The sequence below is a fragment of the Mus pahari genome, chromosome 1, assembly GCF_900095145.1.
Source record: "Mus pahari chromosome 1, PAHARI_EIJ_v1.1, whole genome shotgun sequence".
Classification (NCBI taxonomy): domain Eukaryota; kingdom Metazoa; phylum Chordata; class Mammalia; order Rodentia; family Muridae; genus Mus; species Mus pahari.
In genome coordinates, this window is record NC_034590.1 from 98239961 (window position 1) to 98254525 (window position 14565).

The window sequence follows — 14565 nt, forward strand, 5'->3', positions numbered from 1 at the left end:
ACACACCAGAAGAGGGCATCAGATCTCATTACGGATGGTTGTGAGCCACCATGTCGTTGCTGGGATTTGAACTCAGGATCTTCAGAAGAGCAGTAAGTGCTCTTACCCACTCAGCCATCTCACCAGCCCAGAAGGGGCTTTTATAGTCAGAGCTTATATTGAATTAGTGATAAGCAGCAGGCACACAGGCTGTGCGAACAAGAATATGACTTACAGGAAAGAATGTAACAGGTGGCCTCAATGCCTTGGAACAAGTCTAGAATGCCTGGGAATGCTACAGGGATGTTCACTGAACACTGGTTTAACACTGTGGGACCTTAGCAGCCACAGTGCACACAGACAGGATGCTGGTGGATTCATTTGGGCAGCCCTGATATAGAACTATGAAGCAGGTGAATGACATATATCATCATGGATCTTGATCTGTTAGCTTGAAGTCAACACACATACACACACACACACACACACACACACACACACACACGCACACGCACACGCACACACACACGCACATACACGGAAGAGGATGTCACTGTTGTGTGCACCCGAGGGATTTCTGCAGAGGGCAGATTGTTAGCAGTTGTCCCTGAAAGAATTGGATGGTTGGGACCAGAATGGACAGGAAAGATTTGAGGAGAGAGATTCATTTTATGTTTGACAGTATAGCTTCAGAATTTTGCATGACATAAACATGTTTTCTATTAGAAATAATAGAATTTTAACGGAGAGGCTAATTAACATGTTTGTGTGGTGCTGTATACTGAAGTCAGGGCTTCACGTGCTCTACAGGCGCTCTACAGTAAACCGAGACAAACATGGGAAAGTTTTATTTATGGCTTAAAACAAAAGTCCAAGCTTCCTGCAGTTAATTGTTTTAATATTTTTGTGTCCCACTTTGAGCTCATCAGTTTCTAGATTGGTTAATTCGTATGTTCTTCGCTTCCCTTTAAAGCTTATGTGCACAGTTGATGACCTGAAGGAGATGGGGATACCCCTGGGGCCCAGAAAGAAGATAGCCAACTTTGTAAAACTTAAAGCAGCCAAACTGGTAAGGTTTGTTTCTGGTTTCTGTCCTCAAGATAAAGTAACACATTTTGTAACCTAACGTTTGTGTGTGTGTGTGTGTGTCTTAAGGCAAGGTTTTATGCTCTAGCCCATGCTACCCTAGAACTCACTTTTGCTTCAGCCTCCTGAGCCTCTTGGGATTATAGGTGTGAGGCACTGTGCCTGGCTCTCATTTTTAATTTAGAAGCTTGCAATACCCTTTTGGTTAGGCAACTATTTTACTTCCCCCTGGAATACAATAACCGAAACCCAGGCTCCAGAATCAGTTGGGTCTGGATTGTATTCTCACTGCACTAGCTGAACAACTTGGTGTTCCTGGGACAGAGTTCCCAGGACAGAGGACTTTTCATTTTTATTAGTTTATATAAAAATTCTTTAAAAGATTTATTTTATGTGTATGGGAGTTTTGTCTGCCTGTATGTATACATGTACACTATATGCATGCCTGATGTTCATAGAGGTCAGAAGAGGGTGTCGGATCCCTTGGAACTAGAATTACAGATGGTTGTGAGTGACCGTGTGGTTCCTGGGAATTAAACCAGAATCTTCTGCAAGAACAAGTGCTCTTCTTCATTGCTAATCCATCTCCCCAACTCTAGCTTTCCCTTTAAAACTGATGATATTTCATGATTTCTGGGTACAAAAACTTGTGAGGTTCTTGACAAATGAATGAATGAGTGGCCCTGACTGGAAGGGAAGCTACTTATTAATAGCACATTCATGAGCACTGACTTGATTTCTCTGATCCTTGATTTTTTTTTTTTCTCCCCATCACTAAAATGGGGCCCACATGCTGGCAAGATTGCTAAGCAAATAAAGGCATCTGTCAGCAAGCCTTACTTCCTGAGTTTAATATCACAAGCTCTTCTCTGACCTCCATGCGCATGCTGTGGCCTGCACATATCCAGTTCTCTTTCTCACTGCACATGCACAGATGATGTGGAAATAGAAAGTTAGAATGGTTAGAATGAGTATGAGATAGTGTACATGACTTAACCTGCCACGTTATAGTTTAGCACATTCTTCTATTTTGTCTACATTTTATATTTTTATTTGAGACAGTCCCATGTATCCTCGACTGGCCTGAGATTTACTGTGTAGATGAGGATGACCTTGGCTTTTGACCTTCCCCAAGTCACCTTGCCAGTGCTGGGATTATGGTCATGTCTGTCCGACTATGCCTGGTTTAATGCATTTCTGGGGATCAAACCCCAGCTCTGTGCATGCTAGGTAACCACCTGAGTTACATTCTATAGTTTTTTAAAAATTAAAATTTAAAATACATTTCATAAGTCACATAAAATTTCATGAACTTGTATTTTCTGTAATGAATAAACTTTTAAATATGCTCTATTCTGCTTTTATTAATTAGTTGTTTATATTATATTATATGAGTACATTATCGCTATTTTCAAACACACCAGAAGAGGGCATTGGATCTCATTACAGATGGTTGTATTCCACCATGTGGTTGCTGGGAATTGAACTCAGGACCTCTGGAAGAGCAGCCAGTGCTCTTAGCCACTGAGGCATCTCTCCAGTCCCTCTTTTCTGCTTTTAAAAATGATTATTTTCTGTCTTTTGCTGGGCCTTGCAAATTTTAAAGTTGAGACAAATTAATTATCAGCTATCTTGTTTCCCCCCATACATTGAATTACATTTAAAAAAATTATTTAATGTATATGAATAGACTGTAGCTGTCTTCAGGCACACCAGAAGCGGACACTACAAATGGTTGTGAGCCACCATGTGGTTGCTGGGAATTAAAATCAGGACTTCTGGAAGAGCACTCAGTGAGCCATCTCCAGCCCTGAATTACATTTTTACTTTGATATCAGTAAGTCCCATGGTTCAGTATCTGAAGGATGTGGCTAGGGAGCCTGTGCAGGCCAGGGGAGTAACACCAGAGTTCAGTTGGTACAGTTCTCAGAGCAGAGGGCAGAGCTCGAGACTGCGGGGATAAATGTCAGAAGCAGTGATTGGAGTTTTTCAGTTGCCAAGAAAGATGATAGTGGTCTGAATTTGGGATGGAAAGAGAACTATTCAAGGCGTTTTAAATAAAGCAAACTGTATTTGAGTAAGTGTTGAGAAAAGCTACTAGACTATGAGGTGTCTTTCCTTTTCCCTGTGTGGTAAATAAGTCATTCTCTAGTTGCAGTTCACAGACAGCTTCCTCCTCTCACCTGCGTCTCTCAGCAGCCTGTCTTACCCAGAGGGTAATCTCCACCGCAGTCTTATCCAGAAGACAGAGTGACCTCCTCGTGCTCTGATGAGCATGCTGGTCCAACCCAGATTGTTTGAGGAGTATGCTGTGGCGCTTCTGTGCGTAGGCCCAGTTGGTTCTCCATACACAGCAGTGAGGCCAGGCCCATGGCAAGACGGACGGGGACTGAGGAGTGAGGAGTGAGGAGTGAAGTCTTCAGGCTGTTTGCTTCATGTCCTCAGCTTTTTTCTGTGATAAAAGATAAAGTAGTAGAAAAGTTCTTTGAAAGGATGTCAGAACATGAATAACCATCTCACTTTTTAAATTCAAACGTAACTGCTTTCAGATGAACCTTGAGCCTTTGCGAGGCACTCTTTGCATTCATTGGTCGGTATTGCTCACAGGTGAATTTTTAACAGATGAAGATAATACTGTCTCTTAGTGGCTTTCTATCACTGAAAAAAAAATGGGTCTAAAAGTAGCCTTTTTTTTAAGCAAGGATATCAAATATTCATGGTCTGGGTTTTTTCTCCTCTGTAAACCATCTTTGTCATTTTCATTTGAAAAGGAATAGTTTGTAGGATTGGGATTATTACCAGTGCATGGTTCCTTTCTTCTTTTAAAATTTGATGTGCTTTGGTGTTTTTTTGTCTAAATGTATTTCTGTGAGGTTGTCAGATCACCTGGAAATGGAATTACAGAGTTTTAGTGCCATGTGGGTACTAAGAATTGAACCTGAGTTCTCTGGAAGAGCAGCTAGTGCTCTTAACCGCTGAGCCATCTCTCTAGGCCCAGTGCATGATTTCTTTAGGTAGCTCTCTTACCATTTAGAATATTAAACTCTCTGAATATAGTAAGAGGTAATGTTGAGCGAGAAAGTAAATTGCAGCTGGAAGAATTCATAGAGGTTTTGATTTTAGGTTTCAGATTATGCCACAGACAAAGGGTGAGAGTGAAGTTGCCCGAAATCCCAGTGGTGGGATGAGCTCCCATGCTGCTGACTGAGCTGTCTTTGATCCTATTGTCCTTCATATTAACCGGTTGGACTACTTTCCTGTTTTGTTAGTATTTTAGAATTAATCAATAGGAAAGAACATTTGGTCAGCTGTTTAGTGTAGCTGCTGTTAGAGACTAGCCTAACCCTTCCCAGCCTAGGGAGCAAGGGGCTCTGACGTTGTGGATAGAGGTCCACTTTGGTAAGTGCGCACCTTGTGACACGAGGTGCAGTCAGGGAGTAGTTACCAACCACTGCAAACAGGCTTTGTCTTACCAGCATTAGCATCTTTTTATATATTTGCCCCATAGCTTTTGCTGTTTGCTTTGTGGAAATACTTAGCTCTTGAAGTGTTGTGGGCCCAGCTAAGCACCTAAAGAAAGAAACAGTGTCTGTCTGTCTCTCGTGCCACTGCTTCCTACTGGCTCTTCCCTCTCAGTGAGTGCCTTGGGAAATAAAGTCATTACAAAAATGTTTCTGCCTAGACCATGTAGGTAGAGTCAGTAGAGTATTAGTTTTGTGTTCACCCTCTTATACTTAATAATTTTGAGATTTATGTTAGATTGAATATTAGCTGTTTTACTGTATTTTGTCTTTTGTAATCTTTATTTTTCTAAGAATTGCACAGTTTATTATAGTTATCACAGCATGTCTTTCCTGATGATAGTATGTGTCTCTAAAAGGTACTTTTTCTGAGAGTCTGGAGAGTTTGCTCAGCAGCTAGCAGAACTTGCTGCTCTTGTAGAAGGAGCTAGGCTAGGTTCTCGGCAGCTGCACGGTGGCTGCAACTTGCCCTCACCCCAGCTCCAAGGGATGCAGTGCCCTTTCAGGCCTTTGTGGTAACCAACATACACTTGGCACCCACTCCTATAGCAGTGTATATACAGATACACATAAGTAAAAGTGACCTGGCTGTCCTAGAACTCAGAAATCCACCTGCCTCTGTCTTCCAAGTGTGTGATGAAGGGTGTTCGCCACTATGCCCAACTCAAAAAATAAATATTTTCTAAAAGTACCTTTTCCCAATAATCCCAGTATTATTACCATACCTAAATTAGTAAGAATTCCTTAATTGCATGGTAGTATATCTCGCGATAGCTAAGAACTGGGCTTTTCCTCATGATCATCTTAAACTGTTGTGGTGTTTTATAGGAGCAGAAAAAAGCAGCAGCAGAAAAGAAGGCAGCACTGGCTGCTTTGACAAAAGGACAAGACGAGAGTGCTCCAAAAACTAAGGAAATGGTTTCTCCATCTTCAGAGTCAAACGAGTCCAAGAGGAAGCTCTCAGTTGGGGCTTATGTGTCTTCTGTACGGGTTGATTATGAATCTTTTGAAGTTGGCACAGGACAGGTGAGTTTGTTACTGAGGCTAGCATCTTAGGTTGGAAATGCACATTTATCATTTGGTCTGCCTGTGTGTTTGGAAGTAGCTATGTAGAATGCATTTGGAGCTGCACACAGAAAACTGGTTTTCTCTTAGTAAACATTTTATGCTCTTTGGTAATGCTCAAGAGATGGCATGTATTCAGAGCATGTTATCTCAGTTCTGTAACTGTTTTAGTCTTTCTGTTCATAATTTATAGCATTAAGTCTTATAATTGGTAACAACACAAAGGGCTGGAGTTATAAAATCATGTTCAGAATATGCATTTCTTTGAGGAATTGGCGTACTCTACTGCTACTTGTAGTTTGTGTGTGAGGAGTTCCTATAAAAAGTGAGCAAGCCATCGACAATAGTGTGTTTAATAAGATTATCCAATATACTTGTATTCAGAGTATAGAAATACTCTGGGATGATGTCACTTTCAGTATATTTACTGTTGTTCATATGGGGCCTGTTAGTCTAAGAGAGTTGAGAAAGCACAGCTTGGAACTTGATGCTTGATCTAACCTCTTTACACTTTTAAGTCCAGTTCCTTCCTAAGATTCTATTTTTTTAGGGCTGGAGAGATGACTCAGTGGGAAAAGTGCTTATCATAGAAGCAGGAAGATATGCGTTCAAATTTCTAGAACCTGTACAAAGTTGGGTGTGGTAGGGTTCTTCTGGAATCCCAGTGTTCCTAGGGGAACAAAGAGGTGGAGACAGGAGAATCCCTAGAAAGTTATAGGAGAGTTAGCCTGGCATATGCAAATACAGACAAATAGGAGGAAGGAGAGGATTAACACAAGCACTTGCCCAAACTTATACACAGGAAAATGTACACACATAAACACACAGATATTTATTTATTTATTTATTTATTTATTTATTTATTTTTTGGTTTTTTTTTTTTTGAGACAGGGTTTCTCTGTATAGCTCTGGCTGTCCTGGAACTCACTTGGTAGACCAGGCTGGCCTCGAACTCAGAAATCCGCCTGCCTCTGCCTCCCGAGTGCTGGGATTAAAGGCCTGCGCCACCAGGCCCGGCCAGATATTTATTTTTAAATTTGTTATTGCATATAGTTTTTAATTTTGTGTTTGTATAGGCATATCATGACACTCAATATGGAGGTCAGTGAACAACCTGTGAGACTTAGTTCCCTCTTACTAAGTGTGACAGGGACTCAAATTTAGGCCTTTAGTTTTAGTAGCAAACACCTTTACTTTTGCTGAGCTATCTTTCTTGCTAACCTCAGATTGTATTAAATGTCTTTTGTTGCCAGGTATGGCATGCCTTTAGAAGGTTCTGAGTTCAAGGCCAGCCTGGTTTGCACAGTGAGTTTCAGGCCAGACAGGGCCTTCTAATGAGATCCTGTCTTTTCTTTTTTAATCCTGAGCAGACCAGAGCCAGTGCTAATAAAGAAGGAAACTTCCTTGCCTCCTTGTGGTGTGGCACTGTAGGCTCTGAGCTCCTTGAATGCTTAGAGCACACCACGAAGTGAGACGCTTTATGAGCTTGCTTCTCCCACCCAGAACTGCCAGTGCACTGTTATCTGCTCCTTTGTACTTACTTCTTTTAATTTTAAAATATGTATTTACTTATTTTATGTGTATGGGTATTTTACCTACATATATGTTTTTGTACTTCATGCAGTGCCTACAGAGGGCAAAAGACAGTGCCAACTCCCTGGAGCTAGAGTTACAGATGGTTTTGTGAGCGGCCATGTGGATGCCTTAAGTTGAACTTGGGTCTTCTGCAAGAACCAATGTTCTTAACCACTGAGCCATCTCTCTAGTCTTTTTTATTCTTTTTCCATGTTCAAATGGAAACTGGTGCTTTGCGCATGGTAGGCGAGTGCTATACCACAGACTGATACTCTAAGCCCTTGTTTTTCTCTAAAACATGTTAATAGGATCACCTTTACAATGTTTTTTGTTTTTAGATTTTCTTATTTTATGCGTATGAGTATTTTTCTTGCCATGTATACATGTGTGCCATTTTTGTGCCTGGTGTCCTTGAAGGTCAGAAAAGGGCTTTGGATCCTATAGGAATTACAGATGGTTGTGAGCCACTATGTGGTTCTGGGAAACAAACTCAGATCCTTTGTAAGAATATAAGAATATCTGTTTTTCCTTTTCTCTTTTCTTTTCTTTTTTTTTCTTTTCTTTTCTTTTCTTTTCTTTTCTTTTCTTTTCTTTTCTTTTCTTTTCTTTTCTATCCTTTCCTTTCCTTTCCTTTCCTTTCCTTTCCTTTCCTTTCCTTTCCTTTCCTTTCCTTTCNTTCTTTTCTTTTCTTTTCTTTTCTTTTCTTTTCTTTTCTTTTCTTTTCTTTTCTTTTCTTTTCTTTTCTTTTCTTTTCTTTTCTTTTCTTTTCTTACAGGGCTTCTCTGCATCTTAGACTCCATTTGTAGACCAGGCTGGCCTCAAAATTACAGAAATCTGCCTGCCATTGAGTCCTGGGAGTAAAGACGTGTGTCTCTATGCCCAGCCTGTATCAAATGTTTTTAACTGCTGAGCCATCTCTCTAACCTATATGATCACTTTTACAACTTTGTTCTTAAGAAGCTATTTTTAAACATATAAATTGAATTCCTCTTTCTTTCTTTGTATTTCATTTATGTTTCTGATGACCTTTCAAGGAAAATGGTAAAATGGATCACATTGTATTTCTTTGAGCACTTGAGATGTTTGATATTTTCTTTCTCCTTTTTTAATGCCTTGTGTGTTGTGTGTGGAGGCTGGAGGAAAACCTTGGATACTCAAGAACAAGACTGTGTCATTTGAGACAGGGTCTCTTCCTGTTTTGTGAATCACCAGTTGGCCAGACTGGCCAGCAAGCTCAGGGGTGCTTCTGGCCAGCAAGCTCAGGGGTGCTCCTGCCTCCACCTCCAGCACTGGGCTTCCATGCATGCACCACCACATCTGCCATGATGTAGGTTTTAGGGGTTAAACTCAGGTTCTCATACTTAAAACTGGTGTTTCCCTATTAAACCACCCCAAGCCTCACTTGTATTTCTTAAGGCATTTTTTTCGCCATAAGGTGTTGAAGTTAGGCCACAGTTTTGCTTCCCAGGCCCATGCTCCCAGAAATAAGATTCAGACTCAAATTATATTTACAAATACCTTGGCTATATAGCTAGGCTCTATTCTGACTAGATGGTAACCAAAGATAGCCATTTATTTATTTATTTATTTATTTATTTTTAAAATTTATCTATTCTATGTAAGTACACTGTAGCTGTCTTCAGACACTCCAGAAGAGGGAATCAGATCTCGTTACAGATGGTTGTGAGCCACCATGTGGTTGCTGGGATTTGAACTTAGGACCTTTGGAAGAGCAGTCGGGTGCTCTTACCTGCTGAGCCATCTCACCAGCCCTAGCCATTTATTTTAACCTACCTTCTGCAGTGTGGCTGCTTCCCTGTGCTCAGCTACCATGTGCCTGTCTCCCATCTCCTCACCTCTTTTTGGGCTCCTCTCCCTGCCTCCTCCTCTCCCAGAATTCTTTATCTTCCAGATATCCCACTTTATTTCCTGCCTAAGACATAGGCTATAGGCTCTTTATTTGATGTGAGGCATCCATACAACTCCCTCCTGTGTTGTCAGGAAATCGGCAGTTCAGTTCATAGGTTATCAGGCAGCGGTAGCTCAATCCACTCATAAGCACTTCACAGATACACCAGCAGTCCAGTTCAGTAGAGTCAGGTTAGCAACAGTGGTGACATGACAGTCAGGCTTCAGCCTCAGCTTGAGTCAGCAGGAGGGACCAACAGGAACACCAGGAGAAGTTCTCGCCTGTGCCTCTCTCAGGGAAGTGAAGATCAGCGAAGACAGGAGACCCACAAGTGTTGCACAGCTAGCTGTACCAGCAAGCCAAGCTCTGCCTCTGTCACTCTGTGGAGTCCTATTTATGCCCTCCAAACATCATGTGTCCTCTGTGTGCCTTGCCCCAGCACGTGCATCCAATCAGCCTGAGTCCTTGGAAGCGGCAACAAACTGCAGCACACCACCAGATTTTTGGTGTGTTTCTGTCTATGGTGTCTCGCAGCTCAACTATGCAGTGTAAGGCAGACCAATGCATGTGTGTTGTCAGCAAAGAATCCTTCACCACGTGTCCTTTCACATGCTTGCTTTAGCAGAATATTTTCTCTCCTGTGTCTGCTTCAGTGAAACGTTCCTTCACGTGTTTGCCCCAGCTTAACACCATCAACCAACTTTCCAAAGAACCCTTAAGTTTCTTCTTCATACCAACATGACAAGAAGACATTTTCCTGCCCCTGAAGTAGAGTAAAAAGGAAGCACTTGATAAACATAGTGTGCTGCCACACAGTTGTCTATGCTTTCCCTCGAGAGACTCCATGCAGATTATTTCAGATGTGCTCCTTCATACAAATCCTTTTTCTCACAGGAAGTTTGCCTTAAATGGATTTTTTTTTTTGATACGGAGTCTTGTGTATCCTGGCTGGTTTCTAAATCACTGCATCCAAGGGTGACCCTGTGCTTTCTTCTTTCCCTGCCTCCAGCTCTTTAAGGAGGAGATAGATGGTAATAGTATCAGGGACTGCCGAAGATTAGAGCGCCTCTTCGCGCTGATAGTGCTTTCTGTGGCCTTCCTTGGGTTCCATTATGATGAGTTTAGCACTGTGAAAATCTCCACGTTATAACACTAGCAGAGGCAAAAGACGTCATGAAACTTGACCAAGTGTAGAAGCAGGCTGGGCGGGTGCTGCAGGTTCTGCTGTGCTGCTGTGCTGTGTTTATTATCTCAGAAGTGGAGCAGAATGCCACAGACTGAAGTTTTAATGAGACATGCTTACCTTCTTCAGCTCACAGCAGCCACTTCTGAGAGGCCTCTGTATTTGGATGCTTGGGAGATAGTGCAGAGCCAAGAACATTGAAAAATTCAGAGTTTTGTCTATGTGTCTGTGGAAATATTTTCTTATTATTGTGTTTTTTTTCCTAGGTTTCTGTTGCTTACAATTCATTAGACTTTGAACCAGAAATTTTCTTTGCCCTGGGTTCTCCGATTGGAATGTTTCTTACTATTCGAGGTGTGGATAGGATTGATGAGAACTATCGCCTCCCTACCTGTAAAGGCTTCTTCAATATTTACCACCCGGTGAGTTACTGTGCACTTTAAAAAGATGAAAGTTCTGTCCTCTTCATCCACATAGATTCTTAGGTTCTTACTTGAAATTAATAGCAGTCAAGATTTGCAAAGCTCAGCTTCCATCCTAAGAGTCTGATGACACTTCAATAGGTATTTGTACCAGAAAGCTTTTACTCAGAAAGGAAACCATGTTTGTTGCTTTGCTTGCAAAGTAATTTCACCTACAAATCACAAATCTTATAATAGCCAGTAGCTGATGAAGGTGTGGAAATGTCCCTCTCTGGCTGGCCAAGTAGCTGTGTGCTTCGCTGACTGTGGCCTGTAACTTCAAATAAGTAACTGATGGTTCCTGCCTCTCTTCCTTCAGCTCGATCCAGTGGCATACAGATTAGAGCCTATGATTGCTCCAGATTTGGACTTAAAAGCTGTTCTCATTCCACATCACAAAGGCAGAAAGAGACTTCACTTAGGTAAGAAGTGAATGCTGTGTACACTTCCTGCAGAACAGGCAGAAGGTTAGGAGTTCAAGGTTGTTCCTGGCTGCAAAATGACTTAGAGGCACTGAGTCACATCAAAACTATCTGGTAATCTGTAGTGAATCATGAACATTTAAACAATTTATGTGTGATGTCTTTGTATATAGGCACGTGCGTGCTACTGTACACATGTGGAGATAAGAGGACAGCATTAAGGAACCAGTTTCTGTCTACAGAGCCCTGGCTGTCCTGGAACTCACTCTGTAGACCAGGCTGGCCTCAAACTCAGAAATCCAACTGCCTCTGCCTCCCAAGTGCTGGTATTAAAGGCATGTACCACCACTGCCTGGCTTAAGAGGACAGCTTTAAGGAACCAATTCTCTCTACAGAGCCCTGGCTATCCTGGAACTCACTGTGCAGACCAGGCTTGGCATGAACTTACAATAAATCTATCCACCTGCCTTTCCCTCCTTAGTGCTGGGATTTAAAGACATATGCCCCAACACCTAGCTGTTACAGACCTGTCTTAAGAATTCCAGTAAAAATTTGTAGGATGATGTTTATGTTATGGTGTTTGAACTTCTTTTTTAAAAAAATTGTAGGTTTGGAACAGATCAGGTTGCTAAAAAGAAGTGGTTTCAGTGGCACTTCCTGAAATCTTAGTGCTCAGGAATCTGAGACGTGAGGGTCACCCTAAGCTAGAGGCTCCAAGACCATGTGTCAGAAAACAAACAAACAAACAAACAAAAAGCCAGGCATGCAAGTGCATACTTAAATTTTAGTACTTGGAGGCTGAAGCAGGAAGATTTTGATTTTAAGGCCAGCCCTACATAGTGAGACCCATCTTGAAAAAACTCAACCCCAAGTCAACATTTTATCCTATTGTGGGTTCTTGGTTCCAAGAAGCTCCCTAATGATAGTTAAGAGGAGGAGGAAGGAAGGAGGAAGGGGGAGGAGGGGAGCCTTGCTTGTCTGGAGCACAGCACTGTAGTGGCTGAGTAACCTGGGGTGTCATGTGAATCCGTTTAGAGTTGAAAGAGAGCCTTTCTCGAATGGGATCCGATCTGAAGCAGGGCTTTATCAGCTCTCTGAAAAGTGCTTGGCAGACACTCAACGAATTTGCACGTGCTCACACCTCTTCTACTCAGCTGCAAGAAGAATTGGAGAAGGTGGCCAACCAAATCAAAGAGGAAGAGGAAAAGCAAGTAGTTGAAGGTAAATTGGATACTGGAAGCACTTTCCAGGACAGACTGTGCCTGAAGAGCGCATATGCTTGGGCATCGTTGGAGAGTTTTTCTTTCCAGACAGATTCTGTCAGATCGGATGGACCTTCTGTAAAGGAGACGGAGTCCTGACATCCTGCAGTGTCAGATGCAGCTGCAAATTAAGTTTTATCTGCTATTTCTTGGCTTTTAGCTGCAATTTTAAGGTTTTATTTAGATTGTTCAGACTGGGGTGGAACATGAGTTGAGAGCTAAGTTTGTATTCAGGCTCTGGAAAGACACTGTGAGGTTCCATCCTTCTGCTCCTGCTGAACTGTGTCCTTAGGCTTCGCATGCAATGTCAGGTCATTGTGCTTCGTGACATTCAGAGTCTAATTCTGTTTCTTTTTTTTTTTTTCTGCAATGCTCTCTTACCCCTTCACAACTTCTGTCAGCTGTTGATTCTCTCTCTTCTCTCTTGGGGAACCAGCCCCTCTTCCTCTGTTCTCTGGAGGAATGGGGAGTGAGTCTGGTAGCTCCCCAGTTGCTACGTGTGTCAAGCGATATTCATTGAACACAGAGAGTCAGCTAAAGTCAGACGATAATGATTAAATGATTGACTTTGATACTGAAATGCTTTAAATTCTAGCAGAAAAGATTGTTGAAAGTCCAGAACTTTCCAAGGATGAGGACTACTTAGGAAAGGTTGGAATGTTAAATGGAGGCCGCCGGATTGATTATGTTCTTCAAGAAAAGCCAATCGAGAGTTTCAATGAGTATCTTTTTGCTCTTCAGAGTCACTTATGCTATTGGTAAGTATTCTTCACTCTGATTCTCTTTGAACGGCTTTAATTAGTACAATGTTTTCACTGTGGTGAAAGTCTGTATTAATTGCCCATTTATAATAGACTTAATAAATTCTACCCACTGAACTCGTACATTCAAAAGCATTTCCCCCTTTAAGGTTTTGTTTTACATTCAGAGTGGAGATACTAAGGAAGAATTGGTTAGCAGTTTACATTTCTGACTCATTAACCTTTCTAAAAGCTGCATAGAATGAGTTATCCACAAGGTGGCAGTGTGTCATGTGCTTTTGAACAGAGACCATTGTTGCTTGCACACTGTATTGTGAGGCCATTAAAAGGCATTCTTCCATGTATGTTTAAGTGTTGTTTTCTTTCTGACAGGGAATCTGAAGATACTGCCCTCTTGTTACTTAAAGAAATTTATCGAACAATGAACATTAGTCCAGAGCAGCCCCAGCATTGAGCAGACTTGTATTTTACATGGTGAGTTAATCCTTATTGAATGTGTACATGCTGATGTTTGTGTTGTTGGAATTTTGGAGTTCCTTTTGTGTTTGTCAGGTGATAGAGGGAAATCAGGTTCTCTCTTGGGATTTTAGACTCATTAAAAGAATTTAGGAATGGGCTCAAATGGAAGCTCAAGGACATTTGTACTAGTGTTTAAAAGAAAAAGTCCCAGCTGGGCAGTAGTGGTACACTAACATTTCAGCACCCAGGAGGCAGACGCAGGTGGATCTCTGTGAGTTCAAGGCTAGCCTGGTCTGCAGATTGAGTTCCCAGGATAGCCAGGGCTACATAAAGAAATCGTGTCTCGAAAAACCACACACACAAAGAAAGAGTTTCAGGGTAGGCCAGCTGTAAGAGGAGAAGAAGAGAAGGGAACAAGGCCATTTAAGCTGGCATAGAAGTCAGACACATGGTGGACAAGCAGCCAGCTGGGGAGAGAAGCTGTAGGAAGGATGCTCCAAAATGCCAGGAAGACGTATGCTTCGATCTGGCCAGGATCTAAAAGAAAGAGACAGGAAAAGGAAAAATTGTGCCTTTCTTACTCAGGCCTCAGAAGGGTGAAGACCCAGCCAGATTTCATGATTCCTCAAAGAGGGATAAAAGGCAGGGTAGAGTTCTGGGAAGGGAAGAAGGTACAGTTTCTTACTAAAAGGAAAACTGTTCTGGCAATCTTGTTAGCATGGCCTGAGGCAAACCCACCCTCATAGGAATGGTCTGTTGGCCAGGTGCTTACACACTTTCCCAGGCCAGAAACCTGTTCTCTTGACCAGAAGGAGTTTTCTTCTCGAGTCTATTTAGCTAGTTTACTCTTTCTTTTTTTTTTTTTTTTTTTTTTTTTTTTTT

At 41.8% G+C, this 14565-nt stretch overlaps 1 protein-coding gene across 2 annotated transcripts in view; it reads left to right on the plus strand.

Moving 5' to 3' along the window:
- The window catches only part of Sec23ip (SEC23 interacting protein), a 44309-nt gene that overhangs the window by 25855 nt on the left and 3889 nt on the right, over positions 1–14565 (plus strand). The window contains exons 12-18 of one of the 2 annotated variants that reach the window (XM_021199581.1): positions 953–1048; positions 5415–5612; positions 10585–10740; positions 11099–11201; positions 12237–12422; positions 13059–13221; positions 13597–13698. In XM_021199581.1, the coding sequence (XP_021055240.1) occupies positions 953–1048; positions 5415–5612; positions 10585–10740; positions 11099–11201; positions 12237–12422; positions 13059–13221; positions 13597–13678 (984 nt within the window). In that variant the 3' untranslated portion in view covers positions 13679–13698. The remainder of the gene's footprint in view (positions 1–952; positions 1049–5414; positions 5613–10584; positions 10741–11098; positions 11202–12236; positions 12423–13058; positions 13222–13596; positions 13699–14565) is intronic. The other variant, XM_029540710.1, reaches the window with a different exon arrangement.